Source organism: Bos grunniens, chromosome 19 (genome assembly GCF_055505025.1).
Source record: "Bos grunniens cultivar Pamir isolate PY7600 chromosome 19, Bosgru_T2T1.0, whole genome shotgun sequence".
Lineage (NCBI taxonomy): Eukaryota > Metazoa > Chordata > Mammalia > Artiodactyla > Bovidae > Bos > Bos grunniens.
In genome coordinates, this window is record NC_141183.1 from 52,720,267 (window position 1) to 52,748,243 (window position 27,977).

General features: G+C 35.8%; 1 protein-coding gene and 1 pseudogene across 8 annotated transcripts in view; one reads left to right on the top strand and one right to left on the bottom strand.

The window, feature by feature from the left end:
• VMP1 (vacuole membrane protein 1) overlaps window positions 1–27,977 on the bottom strand; it is a 126,064-nt gene that overhangs the window by 30,229 nt on the left and 67,858 nt on the right. For all 8 annotated transcript variants that reach the window (XM_086360582.1, XM_086360584.1, XM_086360583.1 and 5 more), the window contains one exon: window positions 2,915–2,995. In XM_086360582.1, the coding sequence (XP_086216708.1) occupies window positions 2,915–2,995 (81 nt within the window). The remainder of the gene's footprint in view (window positions 1–2,914; window positions 2,996–27,977) is intronic.
• LOC147352664 (small ribosomal subunit protein eS1 pseudogene) lies at window positions 25,952–26,760 on the top strand (annotated as a pseudogene).

Here is a 27,977-nt window from a genome sequence, read left to right on the forward strand (position 1 = left end):
TTTATTTCCTCATATGACTCTCACAACTCTATGATTTAAAATTTTAATAGATTCCCTTTATTATCAGGCTCTACCTCAAACTGAAATGGAAATTAAAGTATACAAGATATGCAAATCAGAGTGGATAAAAATTAGAAGTTGTATGTTGGATACTCTCAGAAGAGAATAGTCACTGTTTGTTTTTACAAAGGCATGTTATTTACTTTTTTTCAACTGTTAACCTAATACACAGAAAGGAAGATTAGAATAAAAAGAACTATTATGTACCTTTGAGATTTTCCCTCAGCTAGCTTTGTTTATCTTAGTTTAAATGTTAACAAAAAAATTACTAATTAATAAACTTCTCCTTACCTTACTCTTTACTTACCTCACCTTAAATAAAGTATATATACTTTTAATACTTTAATATATATATTAATTTCCTAGAGGGTCAGATCTATTAATTTATGTTAAAAATTGACTCTTCCTAGTCAAAAATAAAGAAGACTGGCTAGCATAGAAAGTGGAATTTTAGCAGGGAAGACAAAGGCATAGGTGAATGCCAAAGAATAAATATTTTTTGCTTCAATAAACCAAAGATACTTGTATTTTCCCCAGGAATGAGGAAAGCTAACTCTTACTGAATTGTTATGTGCTTTTCTAGGATTTTTACATCAACTCAATTTCCAAAACAATGTTATATGATATGACATCCATTTTATAGATAAGAAAAGTGAGACAGACAGGTCAAGCAATTTGTTCATTATCAGTGGCGGCAGAGCAGGCTTTCAACCCAAACAGCATGGCTCCCACACTATTCTCTTAGCTTCTAAACTAAGGACATTATCACCGTTTAGGCCTCTCAGCTTAATCCTATACTGCTGGGTTTCCACAGTACCTTTCACTTAGCACCGTCTCCCTCACTAGATTTCAGGATCCTTGAGAAAAGGAAATACAGCTTTCACTTCTTTGTCCAAGCACTCAGGGGTTGATTCAAAGCTGATGAATAACAGTAAAAAATGGATGGGCACTGTGACAATTCACATATATTATCTTAAATCCTCATGGTGTCGCAAAGAGTTGGACACAACTGAGTGACTGAACTGACTAAATCCTCATATCAGTAATGAGTGTCTTGATGCTCTATTTTAAAACTTAGAAATGTGAAAGTCGCTTAGTCATGTCTGACTCTTTGCGACCCCACGGAATTCTCCAGGCCAGAACACTGGAGTGGGTAGCCTTTCCCTTCTCCAGGGGATCTTCCCAACCCAGGGGAAGACCCCCTTTGGATCAAGCCCAGGTCTCCCGCATTGCAGGCGGATTCTTTACCAGCTGAGCCACAAGGGAAGCCCAAGAATACTGGAGTGGGTAGCCTATCCCTTCTCTAGCGGATCTTCCCAACCCAGGAATCGAACTGAGGTCTCCTGCATTACAGGTGGATTCTTTACCAACTGAGCTATCAGGGAAGTCCCAAAATTAGAAGACTAGGGCTCAAAGAGAGTAAACTGACTGAAATTACATAGCTAAGAGGAAAATCTGGTTTAAGAACCTAAGTAAGCCTGACTCCAAAACCAGTTCTCATCTCACTGCATCACACTACAACATACCTATACACTGCTCAATATTTGTCAATATTATGATAAAGAGCTTCTCCAATAAAAAGAAAAGTTAGATGATGAAAATTTCAAGTACTGCCAGGGTTAAAAGACAGTACTAGAGGCACGTGTACATTTTAGACTATCTCTAGAATGTTGATCGCTTGCTGCTGCTCTTCAGTTGTATCATGCCTGGTTCTCTGTGACCCCACAGAGGTGGCGTGCCAGGCTCCTTTGCGTTTCCTCCACTGTCTCCTGGAGTTTGCTCAAATTCACGTCCACTGAGTAAGTGATGCTATCTAACCATCTCGTTCTCTGCCTCTCCCTTCTCCTTCTGCCTTCAAGCTTTCCCGGCATCAAGGTCTTTTCCAGTGACTCGGCTCTTCGCAGCAGGTGGCCAAAGTATTGGAGCTTCACCAACAGTCCTTCCAATGAATATTCAGGGTTGATTTCCTGTAAATTTTGGCAACAAATGTCTTCCCTTTTTGGGTATGTACTTTGCTATGGTGGGAAAGAGTTTACTCAGATATATTCATATTCTAATATATAATGGGTAAAGAAACTATGTGCCAGCAGGTAATAATCTTCTGAATTTTACTTACAGTTGCAACTTTTATCATATTAACTAGGTGCATCTAGTATTCTGGCCAAATCTACCACTGAACTATCAAGAATTTTGTACAAACTACCAAAGAAAACTTAGATCAAAATGCTTCATTTCAAATATAACTGTTTCTATTATATTAGAAAAGGACCAGGATAAACATCAACTCAAGAAGGATTGTCAATTTCACAAATTTGCAATTTGAGACATTAAGTTTTGTTTTTATTTTTAAGTTTCTTGTGTGAGACACAAATAGTATGACACAAATAGTTTCTTAGTTCACTGTGGCCACAGATGCCCTTAATCTTGCCACAGATGTTTCAACTACCAAGCTAGGTATTACAGTCACTTAAGGAGGTTTTATATGAATTCTTCCTTATAACTATATGCCTGAGGCTTTGGAAAAGGAGTACCTGTCTATAACTCTGAAAAGAATGAAGTCATTGTTATTTGTTTAAATGTACTTCATTATATATTCTTTATGGGAAGGATGGATTTTGTCTCTTTTTTCTTATTGAATCAAGCCATTTAGGTGTGAAGTCATCATGGCAGGATGAAATGCTTACAAGTCAGTAAATAAGATAGAAACCTAACCAACAGAAAACAGCTCATTTGATGAGTAAGATGATTAATAAAATTACATACTCATTAAAAGTGATAACTTTTTTTAATTCATACACTTTAGAAACAAATTGAATCAAAATATAAATCCACCATTTAAATACAATTTACTTACTGAAGCACAGGCTAAAATTCCAAAAAATCCAACCTTCTGTACTAGATTTTGAACTGCCAGTTTAGCCCGGGAGGCGAAATCCTATATAAAAGGAGGATATCAAAACATTAATAATCCCCTCAGCTGTCTATTTTATACACAGTATCAATAGTGTATACGTGTCAATCCCAAACTCCCAGTTCCTCCAAAAGAAGGGTAGATATGCATATGTATGGCTGATCCATTTTCCTGAGCAGTAGAACCTAACACAACTGTGTAATTTACTCCAATAAAAATTAACTAAAAAAAAAAAAATTAATGAAAAGTAGAAGAAGGAAAGATGGCTCTTTACAGTTTATAATATTAAATGTCTAATAATCTGAAAGCAGTGATTCATTTAATAAGATGATATTAAAAAAAATCACAGCAGGTTACACTGAAAAACATGTGAATAAAATCTTCGTAAAACATTAACTACACAACCTTAAATATAAACTTATAATACATTTCAAGAATAAGCCAAGACACTGTTACTGCATTTTTTTGGTTCTCTTTGGATTATCTAGAGATGAACAAAATGTTATAAACCAACCCATTTTTTTGGAAATGCTAGTTTACTACTTATCTCTTTCTCGTTCCTTTAATAATTCACAAGACTTACTCCCTGATTAATAGCAGGGTAGGAAATCAAAGAATTTTCCAAGACAGAAAATGAAGACACCTCTACTGATTACTAGCCAGGAGATGAAAAAAGAGTTATGTGGCAGTAACTTAGCATTCATTACCCCCAAAAGAAATAACGTCCTACACTGCAAAGTTTGTGCTAGAAATAAAAATGGTTTTCACAAACATTTTACTGAAAAGGCTCAGGCCTTTCAGTAATCCTGGGGTGCAAGTAGAGCAGATTCTTCAGACTCTAAACTCAGTGCTCTTTTTATTTCACCATGTCATCTCCCAGACTGAAATATACATTTGGCTGGGTAGTTTATTCCACACTCTTCTTCTAGCATGTGCATGCTGAAACTATTTATTTTTTTCTCAATAATCGTATAGAATATTCATAATATAAACGATAGAAGGTTCCTTCATAGAACAGGAATAGGGTTTAAAGCATTTGTGGATTCCAACTTAAAAAAACAAATACACCAAAACCACTTTAACCCAAAATATTATGTTGAACAGTTCTATTACCACAACAGTGAATACTGAAATTACACACGCAAAAAAAGGGAAGACCCTCCTCCTACTTACTTGTTGAGGATGGTGAGAAAGTCAAAGCAATTAAAGCAATATTTTTAAAGACATCAGCAGTTAATACAAATACTTTGTAATCAAACATACAGGCTCTCAAAGTTAAATCATTAAATTCTACAATACAATTTTGTAATTTTACAACTTATTTTCAAAGACAGAATTTTTCTTTTCAGATTAGGCTATTTCAGTAAATAAATTGTTTCAGATTTAATATTTTTAAACAACTGAATTACCACAGCAAAGAGTTCTTTGCATTTAAAAAAATTTTTCTAACTGAAGATTTAATTTTTCTTAAAATTAACATTTATTGCATTAAATGTGAAACACTGATTTTATTGATTTAAAAACTGTTTAGGGATATATAATGAAATCAGTTTTCCTATTAACATTAAAAACAAATTATACTTCCATTTGTTTTCAATAACTTACATAATTTACAAATATCTAAATTTGAAATTCATATAAGCACTAAATAAAAACTGGCCATAATTAATAGAAATGTTTTGAGTTTTACATATACCAAACAATACTATTAGATTATAAATTAGTTATAAAATTTTAATTACTATAGCCCAAGTATTAAAAATATAAATTCAGGAAAATGTCTTTCTTTACAGCTCTTGATATCTTCAGAGCAAATCTACTTTAGTGAAAGATGGTATTCACCTGTGAAGAAAAAGTAAAACAAAGAAAACAAAAAGTATACAAATTTATTTTAAAAACAACAAAAGTTTTTATAAAGCTATCTTCCAAGTCAGATTAATATAGGAACATTTTTCTACCACAGAATTTATGCAATCCTCAATATATAAAGTTACAAAAAATTCATTTTTTGCGTAAAATGGTGTAGACAAGATCAACAAAGCATTGAATTTGAAAGGTTTGCTGTCCTGTTTCCCTTTATCTTAATTTCAAGGCTTTAGATTCTTGCATTTATTTAAAGCAAGTGACTATGACAGTGCCATTATTTTAAACTTTTGTTATTTTTCTACTATAGAGACACACATACATACATTTAAATTAGAAAACAGGTATGATTATATTAGTTGGTTACATAGAGGAGAAAATATTTAACATTATGCAGATCAGCTAACATACAAAATAATACAAATATGTAAGCCTTCATAAGTTCAAGAAATCATGTTTTAAAAAACACCTTGAAAGTAAGAAGCTATTTTATCCCTTGACATAATCTCTTTACTCATCCGAAATTAGACAAAAACAACGGAAAAGACTCCCTGTTCTTTTGGATTCCTGGGTGCTCATCATCAATTATCCTTAAGAGCACTTCAAGAATCTTTATTTGAAGGAAAAGACTCACTCTACCCAAATCAGTGAAATAGAAAGCTCTCTTTACTCTCTTTCTTCTTTTTCAAATTAACTTTTAGCTAGCATGTCTCACAAAGAAAATAAGTTAAGTGCCTTTTTAATAGGGAGCTTTGCTTTTTAAAAAGTCTGAAAGTCATCTACTGAAAACAGATTTCACAAATCTTATTATGTGTTACACACACACACACGCACGCACACATACACAGAGAATGACCATGCTACTTTCAGTTCCTATTAATTTATTTTCCACGTCTTTCACAATATTCTCAGAATTAAAATTACATTTATATGTTAAATAAGCCATAAACATTTATTTAAACTAATAAGTCTGCACAGTTACTTTCATTACAAGAAACCAACAGCAGGAGTATACAGCTCGAGGCAGAATTTTGTTTTTCCTTGCCAAGAGTAATGAAAACAAACTCAAAGAAGCATTATACTAGTATCTGTACCAAATCTGAAATATTTTACAATGGTAAATTAACTCATGTTTAGATCTCATAAACATAACTATACTTTGTTGCTTTTAAACTTACTTCACTTTTAAAGTCATATTCAAAACTTACTGGTATCGCTTTAAAGGCTTTGTTAACATATTTATTAAAAACATCATTTTTAAATCGTCTAAAATGTTCTACACATTAAATGCAGTTATAAGTTTTTCTTTGCTGCTCTGTAGTTTTAAATTTTTTATTTTTAAACAACTTCAATACTTTAATCAGCTAGCTTTCTAATGATGTAAAAGTAACATTTTCTATGCATTAAAATATTTCTATTTGTGTTCTCTTTTAAAGAGAGAGAAATGTGCTGTAGATAAAATATTAGAATATAAACCCAACTTACACACACACATTCAGCAAAAAAAACCCTCTTTCACTAATGTTTAAAGGACAATTTCAAAAAAAATTTGCTATTCGGTTTAGGCCATCAGATAAAATAAACTAGCCAAGAAAAAATGTGTACCATAATAAACAACAATCATTTAAAGGAAAAGTTTAACAAGTCAATATGTTAAGTTTTCAACCTTAAAGTTAAATATCAAAGGAAATTAATACTTCATTTTAGTCTTTTTTCTTTTGTTTGTGGGAACAGTGTAGCAAGTTCAATCTGATTACTTCCTCAATTGTCATTCTTCATAAAAAAAAATATGTACAACTAAAACCAAATTCCTTTTAACAGTTTCATTTCTCTGGACTCACATTTCACAACGTTTATGTATTTCACAATTTTAGTGCCCAAGAGCTCAGAGCTTCATCCTCTAGCTCTACCTAAATAAGTAGTATGTATTCACAGTTAGTAATCATAGATCACTTTCTACTTTTTAGAAGTAAATAAACAAAATACAAGTAAATAAAATTATCCTTCCCACTCCCACTGACAGTGATTATCATGCTTCTGAAAGTAAGAACGAGAGACACAAGGAACATTTTTCCAATGATTACAGAAGATAAGATGAAGAGAAATTACAATAAGTACTTAACTACTGAGATTTCAAGGATTCATAAAGAAAAGCAGACAATGCTTTCCAGTATGAATATTTCTGTACTACTTTTGTTTCGTATTTTTTCCTAAGAAATATTTATGATGAAGATAAGAGAAACTATATAGCCAATTATAATTAGATTGCAAAATACTAACTTTTGAAGAGGTTCACTTAGATGTAAATATTTGCAATAATATTTATCTTCAAGTGGTAACAGTAAACCTTTTCACTCTCATGATAAGGGATCACATTAAATTCTAAGATTTCCTTAAAAGCAACAGAAAATCTCTAACATGTTAAATGAATGCAATGTTACTAGAGATAAATATGTATTTGGTTAACAGCTTATGTTAGTTTGAGCTGATCTATCACCATCGATGTGAGGTAACTGGTCAGCAGTTTTATAAATCAATGGCTTTTTAATATATGTTAAAATTTCTGTTGAGTTAATGCTCTTCTTGGGCGTGACACTGAATTGGCTCCACAGTCCATATTAAAATTCACAGAGCAACTGCTTCAATAATAATTTCTCATTATAAGAGGAATTTGTGTTAAAATAAACTGCATTTGCGAAGTTCTTTTGACATATAAAAATGACTTGCTAATTTCTGTGTTCTACTCAAATATATTGTATCATGTTATTATTCTGTATTAACCAGAAATGGAATTAAGACAGTAATAATGACTTAATATTGCAAGTTGTTTTAGCATCATGGACAATCATTCTGAAATATTAACTTGTTAAGATACTAATAACCATGTAATTAAGTATTTTCTACAATGAAATATTTTCACAATTTACCACAAAAATATTTACCACAAAAATGTGGTAAACAACATAATTAATGGGTATAATTAATTATCATCTTCACAGAAATTAGAATGAAACACAACTCATAATTTTAAAATCTTTCTCCTCTTAAAAACAGAATAAAATGTTTGTTAACTGCAATTTCCTACCTGTTATCAAGACTCTTTCTGAGCTCTTTCACATACAGATATGAATCATTAATTTATTAAATGCAAAGTGAACATTTCATTTTAGTGCTGACATCCTCAACAATATTATTAATGTAAGTGATATTATTAAATATTACATATTTGAATAAGTCTCCTTTAAATGAAGTATAATTTCAAAGGAGTCACATATCACCTATTCTGTTTTTGAATTATAATGGACTCACACAAACTAGCAATATGAAGATTGTTAGGAAATAAACTCTAGAATTACAAGAAGAAGTAGGGGAATTAACTTGATAAAATAAAGTGACTGCAATAATGGAAACTTAATTAATAAATTTTAAATTCAGTACCTATAGGATGCTGGATTATAAAATACAACACATTTTCCCCAAAAAAGTGACCAGAAAAGAATGGTTCAACTACTTTCAAAAATGAAAGTTTCAATATCCAATTTATAGATTTTACATAATTAAGCCAGAGATGACAACCAGAATTTCTATTTAAATTGGAAATTAGGGTAAAATTCTATAATCATGCAACAGAATATATCACATAAACACATTTCAAAAATGCAAAGAAACTTCATTCTAAAAATAATTTATGGAGATTTATAAGTTTTAATAGGAGATTAGAGAGTTCTCATTCAAGATACCAACATAGGAGGCTCTTGAACTCATGTCCTCCCATGAACACACTGAACGGAACGCACAACTCCCATCTTCTTCCTGTAAAGTGAAAGGGCTGGCTCCCCACAAACCCACATCTGATGCTCTAAGTTTTAAGACTTCCGACTGATAGACGGGCCCCACAAACATCTAGCTTTGAAAGTCAACAGGGCTTGTGTCCATGAGACCCACAAAGCTATAGTGAACTAAGAGATACCAAAGTAAAAAAGCAGTATTTATATACCTAAATGGAGAAATAGACACCAATACAATAATAGAAGGTGACTCTAATACTCCACTTTCACCAATGGATAGAGCATTCAAACTGAAAATCAATAAGGAAACATTGGAATTAAATGACATGTAAGACGAGCTGGACTTAATGGACATATTTACAAAACAGTCCATTCCAAAGCAGCAGAATATACATTCTTCTTCACCACACATGGAACATTATCCAGGATAGATCACATATTAGAACATAAGATAAGTATTAATAAATTTAAGAAGACTGAAATCATATCAGTATTCTTGTCTGGCCTCAATGGTATGAAACGAAGAATCAATTTCAAGAAGAAAATTGGAAAATTCACAAATATGTGAAGATTTAACCACATGCTACTGAACAATCAATGGGTCAAGGTACTTAAAAGCGAAATAAAAACATTGTCTTGACACAAAAAATTGGAAACACAAAATTTATGGGATGCAGCAAAAGCAATTCCAAGATAAAAATTCAGAGTGATAAATGAATACATTAAGAAATAAGATCTCAAACACCTAACTTTACACCTGAAGGAATGAGAGCCCATAGAACTAAGTCCAAAGTTAGAAGGGAGGAAATAAAGTCACAGTGGAAGTCAATAAAATACACTAGGAAAACAAAAGAAAACTCAATACAACTACAAGATTTTTTGAAAAGATAATAAATTAGACAAAATTTTCATTAGATTCACCAAGAAAAAAAAGAGAGGACTTATAGAAATAAAAGAAAAAATGAAAGAGGAGACACAACAACTGATAAATACTAAGAGACTACTTATGAGTCATGAGACTACTATGAACAATGACATGCTGAAAAACTGAACGATCTAGAGAAATGGATAAATTTCTAGAAACCTACAACTGACCAACACTGAATCATGAGGAAATAGAAAATGCAAACACTAATAGATCTAATCCAGTCTCCCGCATTGCAGGCAGACGCTTTAACCTCTGAGCCACCAGGGAAGCCCGAGGAGGTTGAATTAGTGATCAAAAACCTCCCAACAAAGTAAAAGTCCAGCACCAGACGGTTTCACCGGTGAATTCTATCAAATATTTAATGAAGAATTAACACCAATCTTCTCAGATGCTTCTAAAAAACTGAAAAGGAGGAATCACTTCCAACTCCATTTTAAGAGACCAGCATTATCCCCAAATCAAAACCAGATAAAGACACTACAAATATAGAAAATTATAGGCCAATATCCCTGATGAACATAGATGGAAAAACCCTTTAAAAAAAATTAGCAAACTGAATTCAACAACACATTAGAAGGGTTATTTACCATGATCAAATGGGATTTAGACAGCTTCCCTGGTGGCTCAGTGGCAAAGAATCTGCCTGCTAATGCAGGAGACAAGGGTTTGATCCCTAGGTCAAAAGACCCCCTAGAGAAGGAAATGGCAACCCACTCCAGTATCTTTGCCTGAGAAATTTCATGGACAGAGGAGCCTGGCGGGCCACAGTTTATGGGGTTGCAAAAGAGTAGGACACAACTTAGTGACTAAACAACATATGCAAATTGTGATGCACCACATGATCATCTCACAGCTGCAGAAAAGCATCTGACTAAATCCAACATCCATTCATCACACAAATTCTCAAAAAGGGGGTACACAAGGAATCTAGTACAGCAAAGCCTTAGCTAATATCATAGTCTTGTGAAAAACTGAAAGCTTTTCCTCTAAATTCAGGCACAAGACAGGACATCCACTCTTACCATTTTTATTCAAATGGAAAATTAAAAAGTAAAGCCATATCTGTTTGTAGATGATATATTATATACACAAAATCCTAAATACTTCAGCAAAAAACTGTTAGAACTAATCAACTAATTCAACCAAGTTGGAGGATAACAAAAATCAATACACAAACATCTATCGTGGGGACTTCCGTGGTGGCTCAGTGGTAAAGAAGCTGCCTGCCAATGCAGGAGACACAGGTTCGATTCCTGATCTGGGAAGATCCCACCTGCCGTGGAGCAACTAAGTGGATGTGCCACAAATACTGAGCCTCTGCTCTAGACCCCAGGAGCCGCAACTGCTGGGCCCGCGGTGCTGCAGCTACTGCCTCTGCTCTGCAACAAGTGAAGCCCCCGTGATGAGAAGCCTGAGCACTGCAACTAGAGAACAGGGCCCCCTCATGACAACTGGAGAAAAGAGAAAAGCCCGGGCAGCAACAAAGCCCTAGCATGGCCAAAAAAGACAAATAAATAAATCAATCTACTGTGCTTCTATACACTAATAGTGAACTATCAGAAAAAGAAATTAAGAAAATATATGTGTTTACAGTTATACAAAAAAAGAATAAAAAACCTAGGAATATATTTAACCAAGAAGTGGAAAACTTGCATACTGAGGAAAGAAATTAGAAAGACATGATACACTCATGGATTGGAAAAATATTGTTAAAATGTCCATAACCACTCAGAGCAATCGACAGAATCAAATCAATCCCAAATAAAATTCTAAAAGCATTTTTCACAGAAACAGGAACAATCTTCAAATTTGTACGGAATGACAGAACACCCAGAATAGCCAAAGCAATCTTGGCAAAGATGAACAAAGCTGGAGCCATCACGTTTTCTGATTCCAAACTGTATTACAAAGCATATGATATTGGCTTAAAAACTGACACATAGATCAATAGAAAAGAATGGAGAGCCCAGAAATAAACCCTCATGTATATGATCAATTAATTTATGACAAAGGAGCCAAGCATATACATTAGGGAAAGAACAGTTTCTTCAATAAATGGTATTGAAAAAAAAAAAGCCATACACAAAAGAATCAAACTGGACCCCTATCTTACATCACACACAAAAATCAATTCAAAATGGATTAAACACTAGACCAGATGATCTGAAACCATAAAACTCTTCTTAGAAGTAAACATAGTGGGTAAGCCCCCTGATTTTGGTCTTAGTGAAGATATTTTTCTTCTTTCATCAGCAACAAGAAAAGTCAGCCTACCAACTGGGAGAAAATACCTGCAAACTACGTACCTAATAAGGAGTTAATATTCAAAACATATAGGGAACTCATACAATTCAACAGAAAAGAAAATCTAATTTAAAAATAGGTAGAGGATACGAACAGATATTTTTCCAAAAAGAGACACATATGGCCAACAGGTATAGGAAAAGTTGTTCCACATCACTAATTGCCGGGAAATCAAAACCATAATGAGACAACATCTCACAACTGTTAGAATGGCTATCATAAAAGAGACAAGAGATAATGTGTTGGCAAAGATGTGGAGAAAAAACGGTGACTGTCGGTGGGAATGTAAATTGCTACAACCAGGATGAAAAATGAAAGTGAGAAAGTGAAGTCGCTCAGTCATGTCCGACTCTTTGTGACCCCATGCACTGTAGCATACCAGGCTCCTCTGTCCGTGGGATTTTCCAGGCAAGGATACTGGACTGGGTTGCCATTTCCTTCTCCAGGAGATCTTCCCAGCCCAGGAACTGAAGCCGGGTCTCCCACATTGTAGGCAGACGCTTTACCGTCTGAGCCACTAACCAGTATGGAGGTTACAAAAAAAATTAAAATTAAAACTACCATAAGTAAGTGAAGTCGCTCAGTCATGTCCAACTCTTTGCGATCCCATGGACTGTAGCCTACCAGGCTCCTCTGTCCATGGAATCCTCCAGGCAAAAATACTGGAGTGGGTTGCTATTCCCTTCTCCAGGGGATCTTCCTGACCCAGGGATCAAACCCAGGTCTCCTGCATCGCAGGCAGACACTTTACTGTCTGAGCTACCAGGGCATTTCCGGGTTTTGATCCGAAAGAAATGAAATCACTATCTTGAAAAAAATATCTGCAACCCCCCGCACCGCCCCCAATTTATAGCAGCATTATTACAATAGCCAAGACATGGAAACAACCTAGATGACTACTGATGGATGAATGGATAAAGAAAATGTGGGATATGATAGACAGACACACACACACGCTAATATTAGTCATAAAAAAGGCAGGACTAAATTATCTCACTTATATGTACAATCTAAATAAAGATCCTGACATCACAGATACAGAAAACCAGGCTGGTGACTACCAGACGCAGAGGAAGGGAGGGTGGGTGAAATGGGCATCGGTGGTCAAAAGGTACAAACTTCCAGTTAAAAGATAAACTAAGTTCTGAGGATGTAATGTATAGCATGGTGATTCTCGTTAACAGGATTGTATTGTATATTTTAAAGTTACTAAAAGAGTAGATCGGAGAAGGCGATGGCACCCTACTCCAGCACTCTTGCCTGGAAAAATCCCATGGACGGAAGAGCCTGGTGGGCTGCAGTCCATGGGGTTGCTAAGAGTCGGACACGACTGAGCGACTTCCCTTTCACTTTTCACTTTCATGCATTGGAGAAGGAAATGGCAACCCACTCCAGCGTTCTTGCCTGGAGAATCCCAGGGACGGGGGAGCCTGGTGGGCTGCTGTCTATGGGGCTGCACAGAGTCGGACATGACTGAAGTGACTTAGCAGCAGCAGCAGCAGCAGCAAGAGAGCAGATCTTAAAAGTTTTTCAAAAGAAAAAACTTTCTTTAACAATATGTGGTAATGGATGTTAACAATACTTCCTGTGGTCATCATTTTGCAGCATGTACATACATCAAGTCATTATGCTGTACACCTAAAACTAACACAGTGTTAGACGTTAATTATATCGCAATTAAAAAACATAGAAATTCAGCAGTTAAAAGAAGGACAAAGGAAAAAGGAACTAATGGTTCCTTAGACGGTTCTCAAGTGGGGCAAAAAGCTGTAAATGACAAATACGAGAAATCTGTGTATTGCAATATGTAATGAACAAACATTTATCTTCTCCATATCCCAGCCAGTAGATGAAGTTACTACGAAGTTAAAAATAATGGTTATAAAACAGTATTGGATTCTCTAACTAGAATTATCTATTGCCTGCTTCTGTCAGTCACTATCTAAAAATGTGATATGGTTTTCTTCTCTCTGACATGTTAAAAACAAAACTGAACATAAAGGCTATCTTTTCCCCTTCAAAAATGGGGGTATTATATATAAAAATATAACATAAAAATTTTGTTTTTTTAATCAAAATCTATGAAGTCATGTCCAAAAATGAACACAAAGAAGATCTGCGTATTTTTTGAAACAGTAAGAAACATTTATTTTGGCAACGAGCTAAATTTAGTAAGTACTAAAAACCTGATCCACGTAGAAATCTGAAAATTCATATATTTTTACTATTCATATTTGTTTCTATTATTTAATGAGGTTTTATGAGATTGCATGCTGTGAAAACTTAGTGGGTCACAAATAGCATTGTCTTTTAATGAACAGAATAAAAATGTGAGATCAACACGTGTGGTGTAAGTAAACTGCTGTGTTAGTCACTAAGCCTATTTCATTATTTCATTAATTCAGTTACAGGTGCATAGGCTCTAAGTACAATCAGTGTCGTTTGTAATATGGAATATGGTACAAAAGAAAGGTCCCAAAGTCATTGATACAATGACAGTAAGGTCTGTCGCAGGTTCTATGGCACTTCATCCACACTGTACCTTTCAAAAATTATATGTGAATGACCAGTTAAGTTTTTTCACATAAAAGGATACACTTGGAATATATAATCTGTGATTGACACACATTTCAGAGTGTTGTGTATAAAATAGGAAGCTCAGTCACATCTGGGTCAAGTTCATAATTAATAATGAATTTCTGCTGCTGCTAAGTCACTTCAGTCGTGTCTGACTCTGTGCGACCCCATAGACAGCAGCCCACCAGGCTCCCCCGTCCCTGGGATTCTCCAGGCAAGAACACTGGAGTGGGTTGCCATTTCCTTCTCCAATGCAGGAAAGTAAAAAGTGAACATGAAGTCGATCGTGTCCAACTCTTAGCAACCCCATGGACTGCAGCCCACCAGGCTCCTCCATCCATGGGATTTTTCAGGCAAGAGTACTGGAGTGGGGTGCATTGCCTTTTCCAATAATGAATTTCTACATGCACTCATATATTTATTACCAAATTTACCTTGGGGGGAGGGCAGTAAAAAGTATTTTTTTAACTGTACAGTAGATATACAGTAATATATATAAATCTAAAATATACATCTTGGTGGAATTTTACAATGAACACACCCATGTAAGTACCACCAAGGTCCAGACATAGAACATTACCAGAACGCCAGACACCCCACTGCTGGCCCTCCTAGTAATTACTTCTAACCCCAAAACAACCACTACTATTGACTTCTACTACAATAGATGTAGCTTGCCTATTTTGAACTTCATATAAATGGAATTATAAAGTAGGTCCTCTTTTATTTCTGGCTTCTGTAGGTGAACATTACTGTCCATGTGATTCACATCTGCTGTTGAATATGGCAGTAATCAATCTCTTGCCTTTATATTAATCTATTTATTCTGCTATTGGTGGACATTAGAGTTGCTTCTAGTATGGAGTTAAATAATGCTGCTATGACTATTCTTGTACAAGTCTTTTGGAGCATCTTTCTGCTAGGTATATATACACAAAATGGAACTGCTGTATTTCAGTGATGTTTATGTAGATAGTGTCAAACTCTTTTTGAAAGTGGTTTGTAACATACTATAAATTACTCTTAATATTGCATTCATGTTGCCAATTCACAATAAATCTCAATTAAAAAAAGAAATCTAAACTTTTTCCCTCTCCAACAGATGATCGTAAGTGCTGTACTCAATATGTCAGCAAATTTGGAAAACTTAGCAGTGGCTACAGGACTGAAAAAGGTCAGTTTTCATTCCAATCCCTAAGAAAGGCAATGCCAAAGAATGCTCAAACTATCGCACAATTGCACTCATCTCACACACTAGTAAGTAATGCTCAAAATTCTCCAAGCCAGGATTCAACAAATACATGAACCATGAAATTCCAGATGTTCAGGCTGGATTTGGAACCAGAGGAACCAGAGATCAAATTGCCAACATCCGCTGGATCATGGAAAAAGCAAAAGAATTTCAGAAAAACATCTATTTCTGCTTTACTTACTACAACAGAGCCTTTGACTGTGTGGATCACAACAAACTGTGGAAAATTCTGAAAGAGATGGGAATACCAGACCACCTGACCTGCCTCTTGAGAAATCTGTATGCAGGTCAGGAAGCAACAGTTAAAACTGGACATGGAACAACAGACTGGTTCTAAATAGGTAAAGGAGTACATCAAGGCTATATATTATCACCCTGCTTACTTAACTTATATGTAGAGTACATCATGAGAAACGGTGGGCTAAATGAAGCACAAGCTGGAATTGAGATTGCCCGGAGAAATATCAATAACCCCAGATATGCAGATGACACCACCCTTATGGCAGAAAGTGAAGAAGAACTAAAGAGCCTTTTGAGAAAGAAAAAGTTGGCTTAAAGCTCATCATTCAGAAAACTAAGATCATGGCATCCAGTCCCATCACTTCATAGCAAATAGATGGGGAAATGGTGGAAACAGTAGCAGACTTTATTTTTTTGACTCCAAAATCACTGCACATGGTGATTGCACCCATGAAATTAAAAGACGTTTGCTCCTTGGAAGGAAAGTTATGAGCAACCTAGACAGTATATTAAAATGGAGAGACATTACTTTGTCAACAAAGGTCCATCTAGTCAAGGCTATGGTTTTTCCAGTAGTCACGTATGGATATCAGAGTTGGACTATAAAGAAAGCTGAGCGCTGAAGAATTGATGCTTTTGGGCTGTGGTGTTGGAGAAGACTCTTGAGAGTCCCTTGGACTGCAAGGAGATCCAACCAGTCCATCCTAAAGGAGATCAGTCCTGATTATTCACTGGAAGGACTGATGTTGAAGCTGAAACTCCAATACTTTGGCCGCCTGATGCGAAGAGGTGACTCATTTGAAAAGACCCTAATGCTGGGAAAGATTGAAGGTGGGAGGAGAAGGGGACAACAGAAGATGAGATAGCTGGATGGCATCATTGACTCAATGAACATGAGTTTGGATAAACTCCGGGAGTTGGTAATGGACAGGATGTCCTGGTGTTCTGTGGTTCATGTGGTCACAAAGAGTTGGACACAACTGAGTGACTGAACTAAACAGATGATCCTAATGAATCTGTGGTAATTAGGAGCTTTGATAACACAAACATATTAATGTTAAATTAGTTAATAAATTCAAGCACAAAAAGAGAAAAAAAGCTTTAAATGCTGAGTTTTGGTTTTTACTATTTATACAGAATTTTAGAAGACAAAATTAGAATCTTTTTAAAAAACCAAAATTTTTATTTAAAAGCAAATAAATTCAACCCATTAGTGCTGGTAACTAAATCAGTTCAGTTCAGTTGCTCAGTCGTGTCTGACTTTTTGTGACCCCATGAATCGCATCATGCCAGGCCTCCTTGTCCATTACCAACTCCTGGAGTTCACTCAAACTCACGTCCATCGAGTCAGTGATGCCATCCAGCCATCTTATCCTCTGTCGTCCCCTTAACCTCCTGCCCCCAATCCCTCCCAGCATCAGAGTCTTTTCCAATGAGTCAACTCTTCGCATGAGGTGGCCAAAGTATTGGAGTTTCAGCTTTAGCATCAGTTCTTCCAATGAACACCCAGGACTGATTTCCTTTAGGATGGACTGGTTGGATCTCCTTGCAGTCCAAGAGACTCTCAAGAGTCTTCTCCAACACCACAGTTCAAAAGCATCAAATCTTTGGCCCTGAGCTTTCTTCACAGTCCAACTCTCACATCCATACATGACCACTGGAAAAACCATACCCTTGACTAGACGGACCTTTGTTGGCAAAGTAACGTCTCTGCTTTTCAATATGCTATCTAGGTTGGTCATAACTTTCCTTCCAAGGAGTAAGTGTCTTTTAATTTCATGGCTGCAGTCACCATCTGCAGTGATTTTGGAGCCCAGAAAAATAAAGTCTGACACTGTTTCCACTGTTTCCCCATCTCTTTCCCATGAAGTGATGGCACCAGATGCCATGATTTTAAGTTTTCTGAATGTTGAGCTTTAAGTCAACTTTTTCACTCTCCTCTTTCACTTTCATCAAGAGGCTTTTTAGTTCCTCTTCACTTTCTGCCATAAGGGTGCTGTCATCTGCATATCTGAGTTTATTGATTTCTCCCGGCAATCTTGATTACAGCTTGTGCTTCTTTCAGCCCAGCGTTTCTCATGATGTACTCTGCATAGAAGTGAAATAAGCAGGGTGACAATATACAGCCTTGACATACTCCTTTTCCTATTTGGAACCAGTCTGTTGTTCCATGTCCAGTTTTAACTGTTGCTTCCTGACCTGCATACACATTTCTCAAGAGGCAGGTCAGGTGGTCTGGTATTCCCATCTCTTTCAGAATTTTCCACAGTTTATTGTGATCCACACAGTCAAAGGCTTTGGCATAGTCAATAAAGCAGAAATAGATGTTTTTCTGGAACTCTCTTGCTTTTTCCATGATCCAGCGGATGTTGGCAATTTGATCTCTGGTTCCTCTGCCTTTTCCAAATCCAGCTTGAACATCTGGAAGTTCACGGTTCACGTATTGCTGAAGCCTGGCTTGGAGAATGTTGAGCATTACTTTATTAGCGTGTGAGATGAGTGCAATTGCGCGGTGGTTTGAACATTCTTTGGCATTGCCTTTCTTTGGGACTGGAATGAAAACTGACCTTTTCCAGTCCTGTGGCCACTGCTGAGTTTTCCAAATTTGCTGTAACTAAATGCATATGTATCAAATATATATGAAATATATGCAGCATCAAATGACAGAACACCAAGTATGTTATTTTGTTCTATCATTTATATATATATAATGTACATTATATATATACATTTATATATATATACAGTATATGCACACAACGTAGTAAAGATGAGGAGACTGTGTTTAAACATTAATTCAACAAATGTTTAGTCCATGTCAAACACATGGAACAACAGATATACTGAATTAAATTGATAATCTGGATCCTCACAGAGCTCACAGTCTAATGGGAGGAGACAAAAACCAAAGAGTGGGGTGGCAGGCAAGTTGTAATTTTAAATACAATAGCTGAAGAAGGACTGAGGAGAAAAGGTGATGTTTGATTAAAAACCTAATGGAGGTGAGGGAATAAGCCAGGCTAAGAATGTAGGGGAAAAAGTTCCAGCAAGTTTTTTTCCCTTGAGAGACAGAGGAATAATCTAGTGTGTATCTGTGTATGGTGGGTTGCAATTGGCAGAAATGCAGAAAGACATGAAGAATTGGGAAGCTTACAATGACTAGGAAAGCATGAAAAACCAAAAAAGTGCTTAGAAACAGAACATACGAACACCATTTCTACAGACTTAATGCAGCAAAAATGACAGAGCACCAACTATGTCGTTTCCAAACTTCCGTTAGCCACGATTTCATCTTTTCTGCAAGATGATGATAAATAATACCTATCACCATGATAATTTAGAAATAAAACTGATTATGGGACAAAACTATTTGCATTAATATTACCATCAAGATAAAAAACCTGCATGCGTGTGTGCCAGGTCACTTCAGTCATGCCCGACTCTGTATGACTGACTCTATGGACTGTAGCCCGCCAAGCTCCTCTGTCCATGGGGATTCTCCAGGCAAGAATACTGGAGTGGGTTGCCATGCCCTCTTTCAGGGGATCTTCCCAACCCAGGAATCGAACCCAGGTCTACTGCATTGCAGGCGGATTCTTTACTGTCTGAGCCACTAGGGAAGTCCCTGGGAAGCCCCCCAAAACCTGAGACCAGATGAAATAAAATATCTTTTCCAATTTCTTACTCAGAGACTCTGTGAGCTCAGTTTAAGCACAACGTAACAAGTAAAGGGATAAGAGGCTTTCATTTAGTTTCTAATTTCAAAAAGAGAAGAGCAACATAGTAATATTAAAGAAGGAAGAGAGCTATAAAACAGGAAGGAGTGAAGGAAGGAAATGCATTAAGAATTGAAAATCTATCAAATCTGCCTTGTACAACTAATTGGTTTACCAAATACTCTATGAAAAGAGGGTATGGTAGATGAGGTTACTATTTCTGAATGCCAGCTCTTAATCAACACATTCTTGTCTCCAGAAAATAAGAGGAAAAAGGCAGGCAGACCCTTTACCATCTGAGCCACTAGGGAAGCCCACTTATCTTAAAACTCACAAATCAACTATTGGGTGGTCCAGGAGGAAGAAGAGATGGAAAAAGTAAGGTTTTAGGAGGCTTTCTTAGGGGCTTACCCTCAGCATTTGTTAACATTTTCAGATAAAAAGTAGAGAACCTTTTTTGGAAGGTCCAGGTAACCATTCAGAGCTTTTTCCTCCCAGTCCTATCACTTCATGGCAAAGAGAAGGGGAAAAAGTGGAAGCAGTGACAGATTTTTTTATCCTGGGCTCCAAAAATCACTGCAGATGGTGACTCTAGCCATGAAATTAAAAGATGCTTGCTTCTTGGAAGGAAAGCTATGACAAACCTAGCCAGCGTATTAAAGGGCAAAGACATCACTTTGCCAACAAAGGTCTGTATAGTCAAAGCTATGGTTTCCCAGTAGCCATGTACGGATATGAGAGTTGTACCATAAAGAAGGCTGAAAACCGAAGAACTGATCCTTTCGAATTGTGGTGCTGGAGAAGACTCTTCAGAGTCCCTTGGAATGCAAAATCAAGCCAGTCAACCCTAAAGGAAATCAATCCTGAATATTCACTGGAAGGATTGATGCTGAAGCTGAAGCTCTAATATTTTGTGTGAAGAGGTGACTCATTGGAAAAGATCCTGATGCTGGGAAAGATTGAAGGGAAAAGGGGTGGCAGAGGATGAGATGGTTGGAGTGGCCTCAATGGATATGAATTTGAGCAAACTCTGGGAGATAGTGAAGAGCAGAGGAGACTGGCATGCTGCAGTCCATGAAGAATCAGACCTGACTTAGTTACTGAACAACAACAGCATAGTCCAAGTCATCAGCAGTAAAACCGGCCAGTATCTGCTGCTTTTTTTTCTCTCTCTATCCCTGCTTAGATTTCTGTTGAAAAGAAACCATATGGTGATTTTTAGGAAGGCAGGCAGGCAGGCATCCACTCCAATCAGTGCCTGCCGGCCTCTACTTGAAATAACAATGAACATTGTTGCCCAAGAAGAACAACAGTGCTCTAGACATTCAGGGGAAATGTCTGAGTATGCAAGATTTATTAGAAATGACACATTACACAAGTAATGCATTTTTCTTTTCTTCTCTTTTTCCTGTCTGAAGCCAGTATCTCCTCATGTGATCTCCTCATGTCTCACCAGAAAGGGTATTTACCAAATCTTATTTGATGCTAGAGAGGGAAAAAAAATCACCCTCTATTTTTAGCATTTATAATTGATTGTATTTTGGTTACAAGTAACTAATAAATAACTTTTATTTCCAGATTCAAACTGGAATTTAAAAAACAAAAATCATATGACAATCTGTTGTGTATGTAAGAACAAGAAAATGAGTCTGTGAATCTGAAAAAGAAAAAACTAAAAATGGTTGAGATAAACTTAAACATGCAAAGCTATGAATACCAGGTCAGTACAGAATTTACAAAGCTGTCAGGGACAGGAAATTTAAAGACTGAAAACCAAGGATAAAGATAAATGGGATCATCTCTACGATGAAAATGCAAATAGTAGGATTCTTTCCTAAGACAGAACCAATCATCCCACTAAACAAGTTTATAAATGGTCCTGGAAAAAGGAACAGAGCTTAAGTTCCAAATCTATAGTTGAAATTAGAATTTTAAGATAGGAAGTGCCAAAATCGTGGCAATAAATTTAAGGATCATGTAAACTTGAGAAGGAGGAAACATGGCAGGTAAGTTTCAAAGTGGACAACAGTAGGAGAACACATTTAGGGATTATTTAAATATAAAATGATGGGTTACGAATGTTTTAAGTTATGAACAAAGGAAAGGGAACGGAGTGTGGTCTCCCAAGTAAACAGTTTATTAAAGTAAACAATTTATTTAAAAAATTGGCAAAATTCATTGCCAAACAGGTCTGCAGTTGTAGAAATCTGAAAACACACAAATATATAAATAGTAAAAAATCATATACAGTTCTGACAACTTCATGTTAGAAAAGATATAAAAGAATTAGATAAAGATACCTGGGGGAATTAAAATGATCAAAGGGTTTTGGGGATATTAGATATAAAAAGTAAACAATTATTTTCTCTAGAAAGGCTGAAAAGGTAACTGACATTTCTAAGTTATGAAAAGAGGATGAAAATTTATGAAAAGAAGAAAAGGGAAGTGTTTAAAAAAAAACTTATAGAATGAGGGTTGCACCCTTTATAAGATGAAACAGGGAAATTTAAAACAAACTGACGGAAGCACAGATTTAAATAACAGCCTATAAACTTACTGAAGTCTTTACTTCAAGAAGTAGTAAAAATATAAGTTTTCTTAAGTTTTGATAAATTATTGGATGAAGACCCTTATCAGGGAATGTGGAGAAGGAAGTCTATAGAGTACATGCCTACTTTTGAGGGGAGAAATGAACTAATGACCATGCCCACTTCCACATAACTCTTTAGTTTAAGAGCAGGATAGTCATGTTACATTATAAGGCCCAAGGCAGGAAAACGGGAAGAACACTACCAAGAAAAATTTCCTTAAATACTCAGCAAGAGAGAATTCCAGATCTATTATGATAAACCAAGAACCTTGACTAATTAGAAACAAAATCACCTTGTGAAATAGGAAATGAGCAGTCCATGTCTTGAATCAACTCTCATCTTAGGCCAGAATCCCTAGGAGCATTCAGCAGATACAACAGAGGGTGGGTTTGTATTTAGCGTATTACTGATTTGCAAACCCATGAGCAAAAGCACAGTATACATGAAGTCCATCAGTCCAAGTTTCAGTGAAAGGGGCCTTTCTAAAGGCACTTTACAAAAGGTCTTTGAAACACAAACCTGAATAAAATCTTTAAATTAGTTTAACAAAGGTAACCTAATGCCTGTTCACTGCTTGTCTCCCCACCCCATATCTGTAAACAGGTGTGCAAATGAGCAGAACAAAGCAGACATATAACAAAATCATATTTTTCTCCAGTGTTTAAAGCAAACAAGAAAAATCTTAAACATTACTCATTGCTTTGAAAATGACTGTGTTAACCTCTGTTTTCATTTTTAAATCATCTAATTTCAACTAGAATTGCCTGATCTCCAAAACAAATGTTTCTCTTCTAGAAATAATTTTAAACTTCCATTATTCTGTAGTAGTCTTTCCTGTGAGAAATAATTAGCTCAAAATTTTCTATCATGTTCTTTTCCCTAAATTGATTTTGTTACACACAAAAAAGGTAAGCAGAATAAAAATGATTTTTAGGAGGTTTAATTTAAATGTATTTATTACATTTATATTTAAAATAAAAGTCTGCCCCAGATGAAGTGATTAAATACAGAAATGAACAGGTAAGAACAAACGGATTTAGGAATGCACAATGAGCAGACAAGTTTCCCAATGGTCATTCATTCGGCATTTTGTGTCAAACTGCAAAACTCTCTTTCCCGTTAATACCATTCTAAGAACGGGTTAAAGAAACAGAAGAGTCGGAAAAGGAAGAAAGATCAAAAGTCTGGGAGTGGAATGGAGAGAGAAGAATTCAAAATAAAGTGAAACCTTCCCGAGAAAGCAAATAAAATGAGGCATTAAGAATTCCACCATAACTATGCTACATGTGCTTAAAAAAACTACAACTACATAACTATTTTAAGTGCTACCTTTTCTTGTTGAACCAAATGTAAGCGACCTTTATGTACCCAAAGCTAACTGAGCTAGTAGTCGCAATATCCTGCAACAGAATCCTTCAAAAGAGACCACTTGGAATTGCTTAATCTTGATGGTACTTAGTGGTAAAATCATGAGCCAGCTCTGAAAGAAGATCTAGCAGGCCTGCCTTTTCACAAACTTAACGTTGTTGGGTGTGGTTGGTTGATTCTGAAAAGAGAAATTACAATAAGCCTTGGTAGCTTTGACACAGCCTTTAAATGATAAAATAAATGGGTTTAATGTGTCTCTAATGTTTATTATGGTAAAGTTGATCAGTTTAACCCTTTGCAAACAAGCAAGGGATCTTGAAAGCAGGAAGCTTTTCTGTGGAACTCCTGACGCAACACAAACCATAGCAGTTACTGCAAAGCTTAATGCAAACCCTCTAGAGTCCACGTTGACAAATTCTTTAACAAGCCCTGTGGTTACAGGGAAGCTGGTTTCACTCTGACTCACTCCTACTCAAACAGTTTACTGGAAATGAAGGGGAGGGGGAATTTTCAGAGAAGTCATGTGATGGCCAGACAAACCACAGCCAGTAAAGGTTCAACAGAGTCAAAAACAGGTCCCAGCAACAACCGACACCCAGAGTGTTCAACTGGCACTAAATTATATGAAAATGAGTCCTGGTGGGTTTCTGATCATCCACACCATGAAGTCGCTCATAAATCTCTGTATATATTATAAAGGAACAGATACTTCACAGAGGGAAAAACCAGCAGGCATTGACACGGTCTGTGCAACTACAAACACTTCATAGGAAAATGTGCTTAACAAAAAAACGCCATCACAGGAATGTTAAAGCACTTCAGTGAGTGTGTATATAATCATTATTAAATGCTTTCCCATTGCCTCTAACCTCAAATGATCAAACATATATTCTATCATTAGCAAAAAAAAAAGTAAAATTAAAAACCCTTTAATTATCACCTTGTGCTTTGAGGGGATGTTCACTGACTACACTACACTCAGTATCTTGTAATGACCTACAATGGAAAAGAATCTGAAACACACACACACGCACACACAACTAAATCACTTTGCTGTAGACTGAGACACTGTAAATCAACTATACTTCAATATAAAAAAAGAGAACAGCACAAGTGATGAACTTTTTTGGTTCTTAAGTTATGTGTTTTCACTAAATAAAATAATGTAAGTAACCTGAAATTTCTGAATAGGATATAGATCTTATTAAGTCAAAAAAGGGTATTTTTAGCCTAAAATACATTCAATACACACTAGTCAAAGTTATCAGTACTTAAACTTAACTTGGGGACTCAGTTTCAATAAATCAGACTAAGTGTAAGTGGCAAGTATTAATTAATTTAAATACTGCTGTCCTAAACAGAAGCTAAGAAAAGCTCCTTTAAAATAAAATAAAATCCAGAAATTACAAAACAGCTTTTGAGGAACTACTTAATCTAAGGTGATGTACAGAATCACGAATTATACCCAATAAAAAGACAAGCTAACCACGATTAATATGGAGGGGAATACTGTATTCTTTTAAAAGATGAAGTTCTAAGAAATTTAAATTTCTTATTTCTAACTCAATTCTCAATTTTCTATAGTGACAGAATAATAAGAAACGGTAACTTTCACAGTCAGCAACCTAATATCTTGCAACAAAGAATCCAAGTAGCTAGGTCACTTGAACAGATGTCATTTAGGAAAGCAAACTTATTCAAAGCATATTCTTCTAAAACCCTATTGTGTAAGTTTTAAACACAGAAATACCACAATCACCCCCATGTTCCCATTCCCCATTACTTCAATAACCCTGGCTGACCTAACCTTTTAGGGTACATGAAGCAAATAAGTTACTTTATTTTTTTCTAAAACTCTTTTATTCCAATGTCTTTAATTTTTCTTTCCTTTGGTTATGCAGCTTATAGAATAAACAAGTCACCACAATAACCTTCACTTTTTCCCCTAAAGCACAGAACTTTACAAGCTTTGTTTTACTAAATGTGAATTAAAAATTATGTCATCTAGCTTAATGATGTCTACTATATCATCTTCAACTCTTGCTTTCATATGACTTTTTTTGGCTGCACCACGTGGCAAGTGAAACTTCTTTAACCAGGAATCAAATTCATGCCCCACTGAGGTGGAAGTATGGAGACTTAACTGGACCACCAGGGAAGTGCTCAGATAAACTTTTTTTTTAATGAAAGATTCTTTAAATTCTATAGTGCTTTGTAATCGGATGATTATTAAACTCAAAGATGGAAAACAATTAAATCTTTTTTATGTAAGAGGATTTCTGTGTTGAAAATATTTTATATTTTATTTTGTGGTGGAATAAGATTAAATGCTCCCTTTTGACTGAGCAGCAACATGGCAGTCTGCCAGATTAAGCACCTTACAAAAGGCAGCAAAAAGGGAGACTAGAGGAAAAGTGGTTGATCCATGTTCTAAGAAAAACTGGAATAATGTGAGAAAGCACCAACTACGTCCAACATAAAAATATTGGAAAAACTGGTCATGAGAACTCAAGGAACCCAAATCACACTGGACAGCAAGGGTCATGTTTCTGAAGTGAGCTTAGCTAATCTGCAAAATGATGAAGTTGCATTTAGAAAATTCAAGCTAATTACTGAGGATGTTCAGGGCAAAAATTGGCTGATTTTCATGGCACAGGTCCTGCTTGTGACAAAATGTGTTCCATGGTCAAAAAACGGCAGCCCACGAGTAAAGTTCGTGTTGATGTCAAGATTACCGATGGTGATGAGCTTCATTTAGGCTCTGTTGGTTTTACTGAAAAGCAGTAAACAACCAGACTTGGAAAACCTCACACTCAGCACCAACAGATCTGCCAAAACCAGAGGATGACCTGAAAGAAGCTGTCAATAAACTGAGTCCAGACAGCTTTGGAAAAGACATGGAAAACGCTTGCCAATCTATTTATCTGCTCTATGATGTCTTTCTTAGAAAAGTAAAAATGCTTTTTTCCCAAGTTTGAATTGAGAAAACTCATGTTTCATGATGAAGGTAGTAATTTTGGAAAAGCGACTGGGAAAGAGACAGGGACTACAGTTGAACAAGCTGATGGATATCAGTTACCAGTCTAGAAATCTGTATAAAATTCGGACTTGTAAGAGTGACAATAAAAAATCTTATTTGTGATGCTAATAAAAAAGTATGAATATTAAATGAACATGTTTCATGTAACTGTACATTTTCTCTCTTAACTGATATTTCCAGTGCATTCAAAGAACCTACCACTTGAGTAGTATGTGCAAGACCATGCAGGTGCTGCCAAAAATACTTCTTTTGTGGTCTCTTCTCATGGAGCTTATGAGCTCCTGGGTAAGAAGAGAAAAGCCTAAAAGTAGTTCTAAAAGAAGGCAGAAAGTGACATAAGAAAAATATAGCAAGAGATGATTTCCAGGGAATGGGAAGATTTTTTTCTTTTTTAAACACGTACCCTCTTTCAGGTGAATAATGCTGCTAATTATACTCTTTAGGGAGAAATTCACAACTTTGGGCTGATTCAGGAAAAGCTGGCCTGGACAGCCTTGCAGCAGGATGTGACTGAGGTAAGGATCACCCCCTTTCTCCGAATCCTGAGGCTTTCTTACGAGTCTGGTCAGACTACAACCTGAATGGGAAGATTTTTGAGCAGCAAAGTTTCACGACCAGAGGAATTTTTCAGAAAATTATTTTTGCTGCTTTATTTGGAAATAGACTGGGGGAAACAGGGCTGGAAGAGGAGATCTATTAGAGAGTCACTAGAAATGTTCAGGGGAAAGGTGATAAAGGCATGAACCAGCAGTAGTAAGGGAAAAGAGAGGACAGATTTGAAGATACTGTGGCAATAAGTAGAATCAACAGGCCTTGAACAATACTGGATATGGGAGGTGAGGCTGGCATCAGAGACTTAGATTTTTACTCCAAGTGACTATGAGGATGGTGATATCATTAACAGAACAAAGGACAAAAAATCATAAAGAGAATAATTAAATCTTGCATGAAATAGTTCACAAGGCACATAAACAGCTCTCTAGACCTAACTTTCATAAATGATGCTAGAATTGGTCAAGGTCATAGGAAGCTACATTCATTCATGTCTACCTCCCAGAGACATCTAGTAAAAACATGATAGGAAGCCAAGGGCAAAAGGAAGTCAGCTTAGTGGAAAAACACTGCCTAATCTCACTCTTGTGTCACAAAAATAAAGTAGGTACCATAAAGAATCAGAATTTAAATAAATGCATTAATCATCTTTTTTTCCTCCCCCAAATACCTATAGAACAAAATCCAACCATCAGTCCAAACTGGAATTTAGGTAAATACTTAGCTTTAAAATTGTTACCTAGAAACAATTTCCTATAAAAGCATCTACATCCTTTAACAGAGGTGG